General features: G+C 49.3%; 1 protein-coding gene across 1 annotated transcript in view; it reads left to right on the top strand.

The window, feature by feature from the left end:
* The first annotated feature begins 1,161 nt into the window (after positions 1 to 1,161).
* ndufaf5 (NADH:ubiquinone oxidoreductase complex assembly factor 5) overlaps positions 1,162 to 16,601 on the top strand; it is a 29,762-nt gene continuing 14,322 nt past the window's right edge. Inside the window, exons 1-7 of the mRNA XM_079554107.1 lie at positions 1,162 to 1,311; positions 2,988 to 3,157; positions 6,655 to 6,695; positions 6,758 to 6,821; positions 6,895 to 6,942; positions 11,616 to 11,719; positions 12,625 to 12,664. Coding sequence (XP_079410233.1) covers positions 1,245 to 1,311; positions 2,988 to 3,157; positions 6,655 to 6,695; positions 6,758 to 6,821; positions 6,895 to 6,942; positions 11,616 to 11,719; positions 12,625 to 12,664 — 534 coding nt within the window. The 5' untranslated portion in view covers positions 1,162 to 1,244. The remainder of the gene's footprint in view (positions 1,312 to 2,987; positions 3,158 to 6,654; positions 6,696 to 6,757; positions 6,822 to 6,894; positions 6,943 to 11,615; positions 11,720 to 12,624; positions 12,665 to 16,601) is intronic.

The following is a 16,601-nucleotide window of genomic DNA, read 5'->3' on the forward strand; positions in this document are numbered from 1 at the left end:
ATTGAATTTTTGTCATTTTTTTGTTGAATTTTTGTCATTTTTTTGTTGAATTTTTGTCATTTTTTTTGTTGAGTTTTTGTCACATCTTTGTTGAGTTTACATTAGGGCTGAAACAACTAATCGATTAATCTACAACTAATCGATTATTGAAATAGTTGACAACAATTATAGTAATCGATTAATGTAGTATTTTTGATGAAAACCTACTTTGTTTTGTTTTGTGTATGTAGTTCACTTTGTACATTGTAAATTTCATGATTATCTGTTTGTGTCTCATCCAATCAGAAGCAGAATTAGCACCAAGAGCCTCCAACAAACATTTACTTTACGTTTACTCCATCAACACGTCCTCAAGCGGATCCACTTTTGTGACACTTATGTGATAAAAAATACAAAAAATAAAAGTTTTCGATTAATCGTAAAAAATAGTCGATAGATTAATCTACTACAAAATAATCGTTAGTTGCAGCCCTAGTTTACATCCTTGTTTTCTTCTCATTTTTTGTGGCTGTTTTGGTGTTTTTTCCCAATAAGCTTTTTGATTTGGGTAAAGCCAAACTGGAGAAAAAGTGCTCGGTTCAGGTGGGAGTTAAGGGGTTAAGGAGGTTCAGGTTATATTGAAGTATTACAACAGGATGATACAAATATGGAAATCAACACATGTAATAAATAAACAACCTGCAAGTGGAGCACGTGACCAGAAATACAACATGCTTATTTAAAATATCTCAGTTTAAAAGTAAAGTTTTCTCCTGTATTTAAACCACATGTTCCAGAGTATATAATCAGATACAAAACATCATCAAACGTCTCTGAACGGATATATCCTGATTTTATTTTCACACAAGAACTTCCAAAGCAGAAAATGTTTTGTTTTCAGTCTGTTTTTTCTCGCGTCACGTCTTAATTCTAGTTTAATCTGTTTAGTTTTGTCTTGTTTACATTTCCCTCCGCGGGTAAAACGTCACAAATCCTTCTCTTTTCCTCAGAATTATAAACTAATATAAGTGTTTCCGTCTGAGCGCGGCCTGTGGGGAAACTAAAGCCTCTGTCCGTCAGTGAAACGTTTAGAATCCAGTAAAAACAGATATTTACCGCCGTGTTGCTGCTCCTGTGCACGTGTTTACACTCACTTCCGGGGTACGGACAGCGCGGAGGGACAAACCGCAGCGCGAATATCCAAAATGGCGGCTCGTTGCGCCAGAGTGTGATAACAGGGAGGACTTTGAGGACGAACCGGGACCATGATGAGCTGCGGACCGGCCCTGAGGCTCCTGCAGCGGCTCTGGAGGAGCACCGAGCCGGGGACAGGTGAGTCTGAGACCGGGGGACAGGTGAGTCTAAGACCCGGGGACAGGTGAGCGAGACCCGGGGTACAAACGACAATGGTACAGGTCATTACTACCATTCGATACGAGTCAAACTGGCCTTAAATGTAAATATCCTGGAATATACTGGCATGGCTCACCTGTTTTTCCTGCATGAATTCACCTAAAGCACGAAATCATTTTCTAAATTACTTTATTTGCAGTTTTTTTATTACATGTTTTACTAAGGAGTTTCTCGTCCTTTGGAATATTCACATTTCCATCATTCCTCTGTTTGATGGCGTTAAAAACATAGTATTTGTGCTTTAAAATAACATCTAAAAGCTCAACATTTTACTTTGTGCTGCCTTATAAACTCCCCTGGTTATATAAAGTGGGGGAAGATGTGCCTCTTTTTCCTTTGGTGGATCTTGTGTAAAAACAGTTTAACATAAATACATTATTTTGATATTTACAGACATTTTCATATGTTTTAAAATGCTGGTTTAAAAAAAAATTGGTGAAATTGGCACTAAACATCATTAAATCTGATTCTTTGTTTACATCTAAATCTTTGCCATTAGCAATTGGGGCGGATCTAGATCTAGTAATGAAATCACGGGGTAGCAAGCAGGGTCAGGGATCATTTCTGGGGCGGCAACACATTTTACAATGTCGAATGTTTATAGCGGGAGGTGCGCAAGTTTTTGCTTGATCGCAAGGTCGTTTTTCCGTTTAGATGCAGGCTGAGCCCCCCCCCCCCCAAACAAAAATAAATAATGAACCTCTAACTCCCGCCTGAACCGAGAGGATCTTTTTCCTCACGTCAGCAGATTTTTTTTCCATCATTTTCTTGCTGGATATTCAACTCATTTTTGTAACTTTTTTGTCATTTTTTAATCATTTAAAAAAAAAAATTATTGTCTTTTTTTTTTTTCATTTTTTCGTCTTTTTTTTTAAATTTTTTTTGTAATTTTTTGTAATTTTTTCGTCATTTTTTTCGTCTTTTTTTTTGTAATTTTTTTGTCTTTTTTTTGTCATTTTTTTCCCCTTTTTCTGTCATTTTTTATAATTTTTTGTCACATTTGTCATTTTTTATCCAATTGTTGTCTTTTTTTTTGTCATTTTTTGTCACATTTTTGTCATTTTTTATAAATTTTTTGTAATTTTTTTCTTCATTTTTTCGTCATTTTTTATTAATCTTTGTAAAAAAAATTCGTCATTTTTTTGTGTGTGTAATTTTTAGTAATTTTTTAGTAATTTTTTCATCAATTTTTATCAAATTTTTGTCATTTTTTTTGTAATTTTTTAGTAATTTTTAGTAATTTGTTTGTAATTTTTTTGTCAATTTTTATCAATTTTTTTTCACATTTCCATCATTGTTTTCGTCAGTTTTGTTGCTATTTTCACACCTTTTTTCCAGAAGCTTTTGGATTGGGGTAAAGCCAAACTGGAGAAAATGTGCTCGGTTCAGGTGGGAGTTAAGGGGTTAAACAAATAGTAGCATTGTTCATATTATATGTAGGGGGTTCTAAGTTGCTATAATTCTTTGACGGAGGGTGAAGTGTCTTGCCCAAGGACACGACGTCATTAGGTCGTCACAGCAATAATAATACGAAGCCATTTTCTCAGCGTAACATCCTTTAAGTAACTACACTTTCGTCTGTTTCCTCTCGACAGCTGTTCGCTCGTGTCTCGGCTCCAGAGTCCAGGTCCAGGCCAGGTCTCGCTCGGCTCAGTCCGGCTCTGGGTCCGGCGTGAACGTGTTTGACCGTCAGATGAAGCGCAGACAGAGGGACTGGGCGGCGTCTCTCAGCAACGCCGAGCAGTTCGAGTACGTCCGAGAAGAGGTCAGGAATCAACACTTGTGAAGCTCCGTGATCCACACCGTCCAAAACACAGAGCTGATGAATTATAGTATCTTTGAATTATCATTTATAGGGATGCACGATGATGCCAATTTGAACCGATAACCGATAATGACACCGATAATTGTATATATATATTTGCACTTTATTTTGTGACAAGAACTCACTGTAACAGTTCACAGTTCTGCCTAAAGTGTATAACTTTACCAAGCAAAATACAAGTGTATAAATATAACTAGAAATGCAATGGCTGCACCATTGCGATTGATTGCGGAAATGCGGGAAGCAAATTCAGAAATTGCATAAACTCTTCAAATTGCATAATCAAATTTGCATAAAGTGGTAAAATGCATGAATGGGTTAATGTTGCATAAACTTTTATATTCCATAAACTGGTCAAACTGTTGAAATGGCCTCAGGGCTTGATTGGCAGAAGCTGCACAAATGGCTGAAAGTCCTGGAGTCTCCCCATTGGCTGGATTCCCCCATACACACCAATGCAAACATTTCAAACTCTCGTATAAAAAAACTGGAAATCTGCAGAAGGCCAATTTTTTCTCAAAACCCACAAGTTGCAGAAGCTGAACATGCACAAAGTGCAGAAATTGCATAAAATGCAGAAAAAAGTGCAGAAAAGCATGGATTTGCGGCAGCCCCATTATAAGTCAATGGGAAAAATCTCCGACATTTCGGCCGATTGCGGAAAAAACGTAAGTTGCAGAAGTCCCAAAAGTAATAGCACCTTCTCCTCAACATGCGGAACATGTCAATCAATGAGTTGGGTTTGAGTCTCCACCTTTTTCTAAAGCTCTGGTTTTTTACAGTTCCATCATCTGAGCAGGTCTGACTCTGCTCGTCTGTGTCACATCTTGTTTAAAAAAAGAATAATAATATTACTACTACTTCCTTCCTACTAGGGTTGGCCGATGTTCCCTTAAAGGAATAGGCCACCATTTTTACATACTAAGATATGTTCTTAGCTCACTTTAGTTGAGTTAATATATCCCCGTCTGGTCTTTGTCCGTGCGCTCACACATACGCAGCCTCTCCCACATGTCACATAGCTCCAAAAAAGCTCACGATAGAAGCTACCAAGCTCTTCCACGTGTTCCCTATTTAAATAAAGTTACGTGAAGTGTTTTCATGCGAAGTATATTTACCCAGAAATGTAGCATGTCAATTTTATAAGCAAATAAAAAGGGGGACTATATTGTGAGGCGTAATGATACGAGGAGTAAAACGTCCGCGCAGTAACTCCTAAAGGTTATTGACGGAAGTGAGCGGGGGAAGTCTTTAGGAGTTACTACGCGGACGCTTTGCTCCTCGTATCATTACGCCTCACAATATAGTCCACCTTTTTATTTGCTTATAAAATCGACATGCTACATTTCTGGGTAAATATACTTTGCATGAAAACACTTCACGTAACTTTATTTAAATAGGGAACACGTGGAAGAGCTTGGTAGCTTCTATCGTGAGCTTTTTTGGAGCTATGTGACATGTGGGAGAGGCTGCGTATGTGTGAGCGCACGGACAAAGACCAGGCGGGGATATATTAACACGTCTAAAGTGAGGTAAGAACATATCTTAGTATGTAAAAACGGTGGCCTATTCCTTTAATTGGTCGTTGACGATGTTTACAGTGAACCATCGTGATGGACGATGATATCGTCCATTTCTCATTATAAGCATTTTTTAAAGACATTTACACAGCCTATATAGAAGCTGCATATTACTATGTATGTTAGGAAAATGTGAGATTGCAGGATGAATGGATCTAAACTAAACATGATTTGAACAGAGTCATGGAACACGACTTTTGCAAAAGAAATGTTGACATCTTACTAATGAATTCATATTTACAATACTGGAATATAGACAGTATTACAGTATTTCACTGAGTCTAGAGGCGTCTCTGACATGAGAGAGAAGTGATGCCAAATCTGTGACAGATTCTGACTAATAATCTGATCCTACAGCACAAAAACAAGACTCTCCTGTAGGGCTGTGCAATTAATCGAAATTCGATTACGATTTCGATTATTACACTAGACGATCACAAAAATAGCATAATGGAGAACAAACGATTATTAAGGATGCTCCCGCTCGTCCATCCAAAGCACAAAAAGTCCGTCCTGCGCGGTTTGTGTGACGCGTCTGATCAGCTGAAACACCAGCGCAGCCTGACAGAACTGTAAATAACATCATACTAATGTTTTTTATACCCAACTCTTGAGATAACGCCACTGTTCAGAGCTCACCTTGTGCTGAAAGAAGCACCGTTGTTTCAGAAGCCTCGACATCCTTTGCTCAGACACTGGTTTTGTTTAGTAGAAAAGTCTAAAACTCTTCTTCAGGAGCAGATCAACGCAGCTCAAACAAACTCTTATTACTTCCTGCTGCTGAGATGATTGTTTCTGTTCCCTTCGCATTTCACGAGCTAAAGGCTCAGGCTTTGGTTTGACATAAAAACATTAGCGCTGTGTGAGGGCTGGCCAGCAGGGGGCAGGTGTCCCTATAGGATTAGTTTAGAAACGTGAGCATATTTTTTTTTTTAAATGCTCTTATTGTCCAAAGAAAATGTAGTCCATAGTTGTTTTTTAAAATAATAATAAAAATGAATAAATAAAATAAAGATTTTTAAGGCCACAAATAATCGTTTGAATAATCGTGATTTCAATTATTACTAAAATAATCGTGATTATTATTTTTCTCTAATCGAGCAGCCCTACTCTCCTGCACTGGCCTCATTTATGCATTTGTGACGAGGCTCATTTCATCAAAGTAAAACTCCTCTCGTTCATGGCGCTTTAATCGCGGGGCTGTCCTGTTTATTTGATCAGAAATACTAAGATAATACATGTGTTTAGGCCCCGCCCTGCTCCAGTAACTCACGTGAGCGGGTCAGAGGTTCGCATTTCCTCGTCTTTTTCTCATTTTGTTGCGGTGCTAATGTTGAAGTTACATCGATGTAAAAAGTGTAAAAACTCTTCCTTCACGTGAGCGCCTGCACAGCTGTTTCTCTGGAAAACTGGCCGTGTTTTCCAGCTAAATCCGTGCAGTCGGCCGTGGAGAGCGAGTATCTGCTGCTGTAAACGTGCTGTCCTGAGTCTGCAGCAGCTCCGGGCTGCAGGACGAGCGGCGCCGAGAGAAAGGCAGCGAGCTGGAGCCGCAGATTCAACGTCATTTCAGCTTAGAATTATCGGCCGAATTTGTTTTTATCAGCTTTATCGGGGATGGCGCCAAAATGCCGATAATTATCGTGCATCCCTAATCATTTATATACAGTGTAAAAAGCAGAGGCCCAAGTGTGGACCCTTGAGGAACTCCATGTTGTGTCTGCAGAATGTGAGAAACAGAACCCTCCCATTGTTCACTCTGGGTTGAGGTAGAAACCACACGCTCTATCGCTTTAAGCGCCTGATGGGGGCGTCTGTGGGTCTTCCAGCTGGAGCTCATGTCTCTGTGTGTCTGTGCAGGTCGGCGCTCGCGTGGCCGACAGAGTCTACGACGTGGCGCGGTCAGTGTCCCAGCAGGATCCGCTCTCTGTGTTTTCCCTGTCTGACCCTGGTTTCTCTGCAGGACGTTCCCTCTGGCGCTGGACCTGGGCTGTGGGCGGAGCTTCATCGCGGAGCATCTGACCACGGTGAGTCCGAGATCTCGCTGAGGAACTTCTGCTGGAGATCACGGACTTTCCCTGACGCTGCTTTGTTTTTCAGGACGTGGTGGAGCAGCTTTACCTCGCGGACGTCTCCTCCAACTGTCTGGTGAGCACTGGGACTAAACCAGGGCTAAACCGGGGCTAAACTGAGGCTAAACCGGGACTAAACCGGGACTAAACCGGGACTAAACCAGGACTAAACCGGGACTAAACTGAGGCTTAACCGGGGCTAAACCGGGGCTAAACTGGGGCTAAACCTGGGCTAAACCGGGACTGAACCAGGACTGAACCGGGGCTAAACCGGGGCTAAACCTGGACTAAACCGGGGCTAAACCGGGGCTAAACCGGGGCTAAACCGGGGCTAAACCGGGGCTAAACCGGGGCTAAACCGGGGCTAAACCGGGACTAAACTGGGGCTAAACCTGGACTAAACCTGGACTAAACCTGGACTAAACCGGGGCTAAACCGGGGCTAAACCGGGGCTAAACCTGGGCTAAACCGGGACTAAACCGGGGCTAAACCGGGGCTAAACCGGGACTAAACCGGGACTAAACCGGGACTAAACCGGGACTAAACTGAGGCTTAACCGGGGCTAAACCGGGGCTAAACTGGGGCTAAACTGGGGCTAAACCGGGGCTAAACCGGGGCTAAACTGAGGCTTAACCGGGGCTAAAACGGGGCTAAACCGGGGCTAAACCGGGGCTAAACTGAGGCTTAACCGGGGCTAAAACGGGGCTAAACTGGGGCTAAACCGGGACTGAACCAGGACTGAACCGGGGCTAAACCGGGGCTAAACCTGGACTAAACCGGGGCTAAACCGGGGCTAAACCGGGGCTAAACCGGGGCTAAACCGGGGCTAAACCGGGGCTAAACCGGGGCTAAACCGGGGCTAAACTGGGGCTAAACTGGGACTAAACCGGGACTAAACCGGGGCTAAACCGGGGCTAAACCGGGGCTAAACCGGGGCTAAACCGGGGCTAAACCGGGGCTAAACCGGGACTAAACTGGGGCTGAACCGGGGCTAAACCGGGGCTAAACCTGGACTAAACCGGGGCTAAACTGGGGCTAAACTGGGGCTAAACTGGGGCTAAACCAGGACTGAACCAGGACTGAACCAGGACTGAACCGGAGCTACACCGGGGCTAAACCGGGACTGAACCAGGACTGAACCAGGACTGAACCGGAGCTACACCGGGGCTAAACCGGGACTAAACCGGGACTAAACCGGGACTGAACCTGGACTAAACCGGGGCTAAACCGGGGCTAAACCGGGGCTGAACCTGGACTGAACCTGGACTAAACCGGGGCTAAACCGGGGCTAAACCGGGGCTAAACCGGGGCTGAACCTGGACTAAACCTGGACTAAACCTGGACTAAACCGGGGCTAAACCGGGGCTAAACCGGGGCTAAACCGGGGCTAAACCGGGGCTAAACCGGGGCTAAACCGGGACTAAACCGGGGCTAAACTGGGGCTAAACTGGGGCTAAACCGGGACTAAACCGGGACTAAACCGGGACTAAACCTGGACTAAACCGGGGCTAAACTGGGGCTAAACCTGGACTAAACCTGGACTAAACCTGGACTAAACCGGGACTAAACCTGGACTAAACCGGGACTAAACCTGGACTAAACCGGGGCTAAACTGGGGCTAAACCTGGACTAAACCTGGACTAAACCTGTACTAAACCGGGGCTAAACCGGGGCTAAACCGGGGCTAAACCGGGGCTGAACCTGGACTAAACCTGGACTAAACCGGGGCTAAACCGGGGCTAAACCGGGGCTGAACCTGGACTAAACCGGGGCTAAACCGGGGCTAAACCGGGGCTAAACCGGGGCTAAACCGGGGCTAAACCGGGACTAAACCGGGGCTGAACCTGGACTAAACCGGGGCTAAACCGGGGCTAAACGGGGACTAAACCGGGGCTAAACCGGGGCTAAACCGGGGCTAAACCGGGGCTAAACCGGGGCTAAACCGGGACTAAACCGGGGCTGAACCTGGACTAAACCGGGGCTAAACGGGGACTAAACCGGGGCTAAACCGGGGCTAAACCTGGACTAAACCGGGACTAAACCGGGACTAAACCGGGGCTAAACCGGGACTGAACCGGGGCTAAACCGGGGCTAAACCTGGACTAAACCGGGACTAAACCGGGACTAAACTGGGGCTAAACCGGGGCTAAACCGGGGCTAAACCGGGGCTAAACCGGGGCTAAACCTGGACTAAACCGGGGCTAAACCGGGACTAAACCGGGGCTAAACCGGGGTTAAACCGGGGCTAAACCGGGGCTAAACTGGGGCTAAACCGGGACTAAACCTGGACTAAACCGGGGCTAAACCGGGGCTAAACCGGGGCTAAACCGGGGTTAAACCTGGACTAAACCGGGGCTAAACTGGGACTAAACCGGGGCTAAACCGGGGCTAAACCGGGGCTAAACCGAGACTAAACCGAGACTAAACCGGGGCTAAACCGGGGCTAAACCGGGGCTAAACCGGGGCTAAACCTGGACTAAACCGGGGCTAAACTGGGGCTAAACCGTGGCTAAACCGGGGCTAAACCGGGGCTAAACCGGGGCTAAACCGGGACTAAACCGGGGCTAAACCGGGGCTAAACCGGGGCTAAACCGGGGCTAACCTGAACTAAACCGGGGCTAAACCGGGGCTAAACCTGGACTAAACCGGGGCTAAACCGGGGCTAAACCGGGGCTAAACCGGGGCTAAACCGGGGCTAAACCTGGACTAAACCTGGACTAAACCGGGGCTAAACCGGGGCTAAACCGGGACTAAACCGGGGCTAAACCTGGACTAAACCGGGGCTAAACCGGGGCTAAACCTGGACTAAACCGGGACTAAACCGGGGCTAAACCGGGGCTAAACCGGGGCTAAACCGGGGCTAAACCGGGACTAAACCTGGACTAAACCTGGACTAAACCTGGACTAAACCTGGACTAAACCTGGACTAAACCTGGACTAAACCGGGGCTAAACCGGGGCTAAACCGGGGCTAAACCTGGACTAAACCGGGGCTAAACCGGGGCTAAACCGGGGCTAAACCTGGACTAAACCGGGGCTAAACCGGGGCTAAACCGGGGCTAAACCGGGGCTAAACCGGGGCTAAACCTGGACTAAACCTGGACTAAACCGGGGCTAAATCTGGACTAAACCGGGACTAAACCGGGGCTAAACCGGGGCTAAACCGGGGCTAAACCGGGGCTAAACCGGGACTAAACCTGGACTAAACCGGGACTAAACCGGGACTAAACCTGGACTAAACCTGGACTAAACCTGGACTAAACCTGGACTAAACCTGGACTAAACCTGGACTAAACCGGGACTGAACCGGGGCTAAACCGGGGCTAAACCGGGGCTAAACCGGGACTGAACCGGGGCTAAACCGGGGCTAAACCGGGGCTAAACCGGGACTGAACCGGGACTAAACCGGGGCTAAACCTGGACTAAACCGGGGCTAAACCGGGGCTAAACCGGGGCTAAACCGGGGCTAAACCGGGGCTAAACCGGGGCTAAACCGGGGCTAAACCTGGACTAAACCGGGGCTAAACCTGGACTAAACCGGGGCTAAACCGGGGCTAAACCGGGGCTAAACCGGGGCTAAACCGAGACTAAACCGAGACTAAACCGGGACTAAACCGGGGCTAAACCGGGGCTAAACCGGGGCTAAACCTGGACTAAACCGGGGCTAAACCGGGGCTAAACCGAGACTAAACCTGGACTAAACCGGGGCTAAACTGGGGCTAAACCGAGACTAAACCGGGGCTAACCTGGACTAAACCGGGGCTAAACCGGGGCTAAACCGGGGCTAAACCGAGGCTAAACCGGGGCTAAACCGGGGCTAAACCGGGGCTAAACCGGGGCTAAACCTGGACTAAACCGGGACTAAACCGGGGCTAAACCGGGGCTAAACCTGGACTAAACCGGGACTAAACCGGGACTAAACCGGGGCTAAACCGGGGCTAAACCTGGACTAAACCGGGGCTGAACCTGGACTAAACCGGGGCTAAACCGGGACTAAACCTGTACTAAACCTGTACTAAACCTGGACTAAACCTGGACTAAACCGGGGCTAAACCTGGACTAAACCTGGACTAAACCTGGACTAAACCTGGACTAAACCTGGACTAAACCTGGACTGAACCGGGGCTAAACCGGGGCTAAACCGGGGCTAAACCGGGACTGAACCGGGACTAAACCGGGGCTAAACCTGGACTAAACCGGGGCTAAACCGGGGCTAAACCGGGGCTAAACCGGGGCTAAACCGGGGCTAAACCGGGGCTAAACCTGGACTAAACCTGGACTAAACCGGGGCTAAACCTGGACTAAACCGGGGCTAAACCGGGGCTAAACCGGGGCTAAACCGAGACTAAACCGGGACTAAACCGGGACTAAACCGGGGCTAAACCGGGGCTAAACCGGGGCTAAACCGAGACTAAACCTGGACTAAACCTGGGCTAAACCGGGGCTAAACCGAGACTAAACCGGGGCTAACCTGGACTAAACCGGGGCTAAACCGGGGCTAAACCGGGGCTAAACCGAGGCTAAACCGGGGCTAAACCGGGGCTAAACCGGGGCTAAACCGGGGCTAAACCTGGACTAAACCGGGACTAAACCGGGGCTAAACCGGGGCTAAACCTGGACTAAACCGGGGCTAAACCGGGGCTAAACGGGGACTAAACCGGGACTAAACGGGGACTAAACCGGGGCTAAACCGGGGCTAAACCGGGGCTAAACCGGGACTAAACCTGGACTAACCCAGTGCCGTTTCCAGGGCCGGCTCCGAGACGCTGAAATCCCGTCTCGCTGCGTTTTGGCCGACGAGGAGTTCCTTCCGTTCAAAGACGACACGTTCGACCTGGTCCTGAGCGGCATGAGGTGAGCAATGCCAACGGGACAAACAGAAATCCCACTGGAAATCAGACAAATGAGCTTTTACTGCAAAAAAATATGTATTATTCACTTGAAATTATACAAAATAATCTGAATTAAGAAAAGACTTGTGCTTGTTCCATTGGCAAGAATAGGTTTTATCCAAATCCACTCAATCTTTAGATTTAATCTCTAAATTCAAGTAGATTTAAGTCATTTCTACCTGTAGATGAGAGTTCTTTTAGGATTATGGCCTGAAAGGGTGCTCTGCCGAGACATTTTAAGGAATTTACAGTATTTTTCACATTTCTAGAGTGCTTTAACCCCTTAACTCCCACCTGAACCAAGCACATTTTCTCCAGTTTGGCTTTAGCCCAATCCAAAAGCTTCTGGAAAAAAGCTGTGAAAATAGTGACAGAACTGAGATGAAAACAATGATGAAGATGTGACAAAAAAGCGAGAAAACATTGACAAAAATGTGATAAAAATGTGATAAAAATTGGACGAAAAAAAGACAAAAAATGGACAAAAATGTGACAAAAATTGGACGAAAAAATGACAAAAATGTGACAAAAAAAGGACAAAATTTGACAAAAAATTTACAAAAAATGAAAAAAAGTTACAAAAATGAGTTGAATACCCTCCAAAAAAATGATGAAAAAAAAATCTGATGACGTGAGGAAAAAGATCCCCTCGGTTCAGGCGGGAATTAAAAGGTTAACAGGCGTTTTATCTCTGATTTGGGTCATAATAGTTCTCAAAATCATCTGGAGGGCCAGAGTTTGGTGAAGGAGGGCCTGACGTTGCCTCCTAAATCCTCAGTAAATGAACAGTAACGTCAGCAGGACTCGAGGAGCAGAGCCGGACTGTCCCGTTTCTGTCTTTTACAAATGCTCTTTCCTCTGTTTCAGTCTGCACTGGGTCAACGACCTGCCGGGAGCTCTAAGACAGGTGAGAGTGGGAGGAGCCTGAGGGAGGGTGGGAGGAGTCTGACGTACGGAATGTGGGAGGAGTCTGACGTACGGAATGTGGGAGGAGCCTGACGTACAGAGTGTGGGAGGAGTCTGACTGACGGAATGTGGGAGGAGTCTGACGGAATATGGGAGGAGTCTGACTTACGGAATGTGGGAGGAGTCTGACGGAATATGGGAGGAGTCTGACTTACGGAGTGTGGGAGGAGTCTGATGTACGGAGTGTGGGAGGAGTCTGAGGGAGGGAGGAGTCTGACTTACGGAATGTGGGAGGAGTCTGACGTACGGAGTGTGGGAGGAGTCTGACGTACGGAGTGTGGGAGGAGTCTGACGTACGGAATGTGGGAGGAGTCTGACGTACGGAGTGTGGGATTAGCCTGACGTACGGAGTGTGGGAGGAGTCTGACGTACGGAGTGTGGGAGGAGTCTGACGTACGGAATGTGGGAGGAGTCTGACGTACGGAGTGTGGGAGGAGTCTGACGTACGGAGTGTGGGAGGAGTCTGACGTACGGAATGTGGGAGGAGTCTGACGTACGGAATGTGGGAGGAGTCTGACGTACGGAGTGTGGGAGGAGTCTGACGTACGGAGTGTGGGAGGAGCCTGACGTACGGAGTGTGGGAGGAGTCTGACGGAGTGTGGGAGGAGTCTGACGGAGTGTGGGAGGAGTCTGACTTACGGAGTGTGGGAGGAGTCTGACGTACGGAGTGTGGGAGGAGTCTGACGTACGGAGTGTGGGAGGAGTCTGACGTACGGAGTGTGGGAGGAGTCTGACGTACGGAGTGTGGGAGGAGCCTGACGTACGGAGTGTGGGAGGAGTCTGACGTACGGAGTGTGGGAGGAGCCTGACGTACGGAGTGTGGGAGGAGCCTGACGTACGGAGTGTGGGAGGAGTCTGACGTACGGAATGTGGGAGGAGTCTGACGTACGGAATGTGGGAGGAGTCTGACAGTGTGGGAGGAGTCTGACAGTGTGGGAGGAGTCTGACGTACGGAATGTGGGAGGAGTCTGACAGTGTGGGAGGAGTCTGACAGTGTGGGAGGAGTCTGACGTACGGAGTGTGGGAGGAGTCTGACAGTGTGGGAGGAGTCTGACGTACGGAGTGTGGGAGGAGTCTGACGTACGGAGTGTGGGAGGAGTCTGACGTACGGAGTGTGGGAGGAGTCTGACAGACGGAGTGTGGGAGGAGTCTGAGGGAGTGTGGGAGGAGTCTGACTTACGGAGTGTGGGATGAGTCTGACAGACGGAATGTGGGAGGAGCCTGACGTATGGAATGTGGGAGGAGTCTGACGTACGGAGTGTGGGAGGAGTCTGACGTACGGAGTGTGGGAGGAGTCTGACGTACGGAGTGTGGGAGGAGTCTGAGGGAGTGTGGGAGGAGTCTGACAGTGTGGGAGGAGTCTGACAGTGTGGGAGGAGTCTGACGTACGGAGTGTGGGAGGAGTCTGACAGTGTGGGAGGAGTCTGACGTACGGAGTGTGGGAGGAGTCTGACGTACGGAGTGTGGGAGGAGTCTGACGTACGGAGTGTGGGATGAGTCTGACGTACGGAGTGTGGGATGAGTCTGACGTACGGAGTGTGGGAGGAGTCTGAGGGAGTGTGGGAGGAGTCTGACTTACGGAGTGTGGGAGGAGTCTGACAGACGGAGTGTGGGAGGAGTCTGAGGGAGTGTGGGAGGAGTCTGACGTACGGAATGTGGGAGGAGTCTGACAGACGGAATGTGGGAGGAGTCTGACGTACGGAGTTTGGGAGGAGTCTGACGTACAGAATGTGGGAGGAGTCTGACTTACGGAGTGTGGGAGGAGTCTGACGTACGGAGTGTGGGAGGAGTCTGACGTACGGAGTGTGGGAGGAGTCTGACGTACGGAGTGTGGGAGGAGTCTGACGTACGGAATGTGGGATTAGCCTGACGTATGGAATGTGGGATTAGCCTGACGTACGGAGTGTGGGAGGAGTCTGACGGAATGTGGGAGGAGTCTGACGGAATGTGGGAGGAGTCTGACGTACGGAGTGTGGGAGGAGCCTGACGTACGGAGTGTGGGAGGAGTCTGACGTACGGAGTGTGGGAGGAGTCTGACGGAGTGTGGGAGGAGTCTGACGTACGGAGTGTGGGAGGAGTCTGACGTACGGAGTGTGGGAGGAGTCTGACGTACGGAATGTGGGATGAGTCTGACAGACGGAATGTGGGAGGAGTCTGACGTACGGAGTGTGGGAGGAGTCTGACGTACGGAGTGTGGGAGGAGTCTGACGTACGGAATGTGGGAGGAGTCTGACGTACGGAGTTTGGGAGGAGTCTGACGTACGGAGTGTGGGAGGAGTCTGACGTACGGAGTGTGGGAGGAGTCTGACGCACGGAATGTGGGATTAGCCTGACGTACGGAGTGTGGGAGGAGCCTGACGCACGGAATGTGGGATTAGCCTGACGTACGGAGTGTGGGAGGAGTCTGACGGAATGTGGGAGGAGTCTGACGGAATGTGGGAGGAGTCTGACGTACGGAGTGTGGGAGGAGCCTGACGTACGGAGTGTGGGAGGAGTCTGACGTACGGAGTGTGGGAGGAGTCTGACGTACGGAGTGTGGGAGGAGTCTGACGTACGGAGTGTGGGAGGAGTCTGACGTACGGAGTGTGGGAGGAGTCTGACTTACGGAGTGTGGGATGAGTCTGACAGACGGAATGTGGGAGGAGTCTGACGTACGGAGTGTGGGAGGAGTCTGACGTACGGAGTGTGGGATGAGTCTGACAGACGGAATGTGGGAGGAGTCTGACGTACGGAGTGTGGGAGGAGTCTGACGTACGGAATGTGGGAGGAGTCTGACAGACGGAGTGTGGGAGGAGTCTGAGGGAGTGTGGGAGGAGTCTGACTTACGGAGTGTGGGATGAGTCTGACAGACGGAATGTGGGAGGAGTCTGACGTACGGAGTGTGGGAGGAGTCTGACGTACGGAGTGTGGGAGGAGTCTGACGTACGGAGTGTGGGAGGAGTCTGACGTACGGAGTGTGGGAGGAGCCTGACGTACGGAGTGTGGGAGGAGTCTGACGTACGGAATGTGGGAGGAGTCTGGCGTACGGAGTGTGGGAGGAGTCTGACGTACGGAGTGTGGGAGGAGTCTGACGTACGGAATGTGGGAGGAGTCTGACTTACGGAGTGTGGGAGGAGTCTGACGTACGGAGTGTGGGAGGAGTCTGACGTACGGAGTGTGGGAGGAGTCTGACGCACGGAGTGTGGGAGGAGTCTGACGCACGGAGTGTGGGAGGAGTCTGACGTACGGAATGTGGGAGGAGTCTGGCGTACGGAGTGTGGGAGGAGTCTGACGTACGGAGTGTGGGAGGAGTCTGGCGTACGGAGTGTGGGAGGAGTCTGGCGTACGGAGTGTGGGAGGAGTCTGACGTACGGAGTGTGGGAGGAGTCTGACGTACGGAGTGTGGGAGGAGTCTGGCGTACGGAGTGTGGGAGGAGTCTGGCGTACGGAGTGTGGGAGGAGTCTGACGTACGGAGTGTGGGAGGAGTCTGGCGTACGGAGTGTGGGAGGAGTCTGACGTACGGAGTGTGGGAGGAGTCTGACGTACGGAATGTGGGATTAGCCTGACGTACGGAGTGTGGGAGGAGCCAGATGTACGGAGTGTGGGAGGAGTCTGACTTACGGAATGTGGGATTAGCCTGACGTACGGAGTGTGGGAGGAGTCTGACGCACGGAGTGTGGGAGGAGTCTGACGTACGGAGTGTGGGAGGAGTCTGACGTACGGAGTGTGGGAGGAGTCTGACGTACGGAATGTGGGATTAGCCTGACGTACGGAGTGTGGGAGGAGCCAGATGTACGGAGTGTGGGAGGAGCCTGACGCACGGAATGTGGGATTAGCCTGACGTACGGAGTGTGGGAGGAGCCAGATGTACGGAGTGTGGGAGGAGTCTGACGTACGG

This window comes from Gobius niger (assembly GCF_951799975.1).
Source record: "Gobius niger genome assembly, chromosome: 3".
NCBI lineage: Eukaryota > Metazoa > Chordata > Actinopteri > Gobiiformes > Gobiidae > Gobius > Gobius niger.